Raw genomic sequence first — 2,500 nt, forward strand, 5'->3', positions numbered from 1 at the left:
GGCAATACTTCGAACTCGGTCAGTCAGAGGTCTATATTTTATTGCGCAAATATCTATAAAAGTTAACCAATTGACCTGTTATCCAATTTTAGGCACGGTGTGTTCGCACAGGCCCGGGAAATCACACTTGTCGATGCAATAGTGGTTATATTGTGAATGGAACCTTCTGTTTAGTATCCGTAGCAACGGTAAGTATCAGGAAAATAAAAAGTAAAATCATATGTTTGTGTCATTGTTATCATTGCTATTTTCTTCCTTGTGTACATTGCAATGAAACGACCGATCCCGCGATGCCGGTGATACACCTGAGTTTAAACGGGATTTGACCCGTTGCACCCGCTTTCAAATCCAGGGTTTAACAGCAAAACTCCATTGAAATCGTATCGTTGAAGGGAACCTCCACTTCAACAAAAAAATAACTTTAAATCACAGGAAATAACTGTTACAGTCAAGTAAATCTAAAATATTTTCAAAGAAAGTGTTTGTATCCGAAATAAATAAGTTTTAGAATCGCCTATTCTTGTTTTCAAATTCCCCGGGCGCCGCCATCTTGGATAATTGTGACGTGTTACGGTTGCCCTATTGTTATTAGACAAAAGCTCTTTGTGTCAGAACAATAGGGCAACCGTAACACGACACAATTTTTCAAGATGGCTGCGCCCGCGAAATGTGAAAGCAGGCTTTTAGCCAGGATTTTGAAAGTGGGAGTCCAAATTTTATGTGGGCCTAGGGGGGTGTGGGGGCATGCTCCCCCAGAAAATTTTGAAAAATTGAAGCCTCTTAGACGTGATTTCCGCGATTCTGACAGCTGTAAACGTCTTTCAATTTACCTATTAAACCGCTGTTTTTCCTTGATAATTTTACTAAGCTATCCTTTCCTCAACTTACCTTGTTTAACATTGAATTATATTTGGGACAGGAACTCCAGTTGTTATGAAGAGTGATTGAAATTTGAAGTTGTCAGGCCATGATTTACACGAAAGAACAGATATGCGTGACTTTGTTGGTCGAACTGCATTCTGGTCTACAATCTTTAACTATTCACCTACTATTAGTAATCCCAAAGCAATTACGATGATTGCACATGTTATTACACCAAATGGCTATTTTGTTGTAATGCCCGCCAGATTTCGCGTGAACAGAGCAGAATACAATCAAGCGATTACAATAACATTTGTAGCCGCGAGATCGTCTGACCGAGTTGGAAGGCGCATGATCTTTGACTCATGTCCTCATAAATGCGCGTACTTATTTATAACAGCCGGCAAAGTAGCCTGGGGATGACTTGGTAAGTCAATATCACTGAACAGCGGCTTTGCCTGTGAAATCGCTTCGCTCAACTTTGATTCATTTTTGATCAAAACAGAAAGGAAACTCGCTAAAAAAGTGTTCATATAGAAGAAAAATACGACAGCAACACTAAAACAACTCTTGAGAGCAAAAAGAAATGTAACTTTTATTAATTTATAGACACTGTTTTGTTACATTAAGCACAGAAGTTCGTAAATCGCCGCCCAAAACAGGCCGTCGAAAATCTCCCATTTCTGAGAACTGGCCGTCCTTTGGACGGCTGGACGGCCGCCTGGCTAAAAGCCTGTGTGAAAGTGAATATAAGCGATTTTAATATTTACTTTTCTTGTTGTTACTGGAATTTTTCACTGCTCACGATACTTTTTTTTTCTTGTAGATCATCGGAAGGATGAATCCCAACCTCGAAAATTACATTAGAGTAAGTTGTTTGGAGCAGTTGGCGTTTTTCTCCCCTATTTTCTTGCGAACCAAATTGCTCGACAAATGTTACACTGTGTAACGTTTCTTGTGCTGACTTGTCTCTCTTTCAGTTATCACGTGCGATCACAGGAACATTTTCATTGGCTGATTAGAAGAAAAAAGAAATTTTGCAAATGTTACACTAAGAATGTTTGACAAAAAGTGGCAGCCTTGCGAGAACCATTGAAAAGTACAACTAACTTCTGCCGATCGCAACGACTATGGAAGCAATTGCTTTACGAAAAACATAATAACGTCACAATACTATACACACTGGTCGATTTTCGTGCCACGCCACATTTGTCAGAACAAAATTGCTTGTGGGTTGCACGAAAAATTATCAGGTGTGCTATAGTCCATACCACGGCTTCGGCATCTACAACCCTGAGCAAAAACAGTATAGATTTTTCCACTTTTTCGAACTTTTTGACCATTACGTGAAAAATATAAAAATAACAAAAGTATCCCATCCCCGCACCCTACCCAACAAGATGTTGTTGAGGAAGAAGCGATGATAATAAGGTCTTTACACTCGCTAACAACGGGTTCAGTGAAGTCAAAAAGCTTCAATATTGACTCAAACATATTGATAAGCTCAGTGGAGCGTTTAAATAAATGGCACTGAGACGTGTACTTTCTACGTAAAATTAGTAAGCCTTGGCATGACGGTGATGACAAAGATAGTTCGTAAATGTGAACTTTATTTCCACGATACATACCTTGAAAAATG

General features: G+C 39.2%; 1 protein-coding gene across 1 annotated transcript in view; it reads left to right on the top strand.

Annotated features, from left to right (window-relative positions):
- Positions 1–2,500, top strand: part of LOC138011642 (stabilin-2-like) — a 68,005-nt gene that overhangs the window by 9,379 nt on the left and 56,126 nt on the right. Inside the window, exons 8-9 of the mRNA XM_068858753.1 lie at positions 93–188; positions 1,688–1,729. Coding sequence (XP_068714854.1) covers positions 93–188; positions 1,688–1,729 — 138 coding nt within the window. The remainder of the gene's footprint in view (positions 1–92; positions 189–1,687; positions 1,730–2,500) is intronic.

The sequence above is a fragment of the Montipora foliosa genome, chromosome 7, assembly GCF_036669935.1.
Source record: "Montipora foliosa isolate CH-2021 chromosome 7, ASM3666993v2, whole genome shotgun sequence".
Classification (NCBI taxonomy): domain Eukaryota; kingdom Metazoa; phylum Cnidaria; class Anthozoa; order Scleractinia; family Acroporidae; genus Montipora; species Montipora foliosa.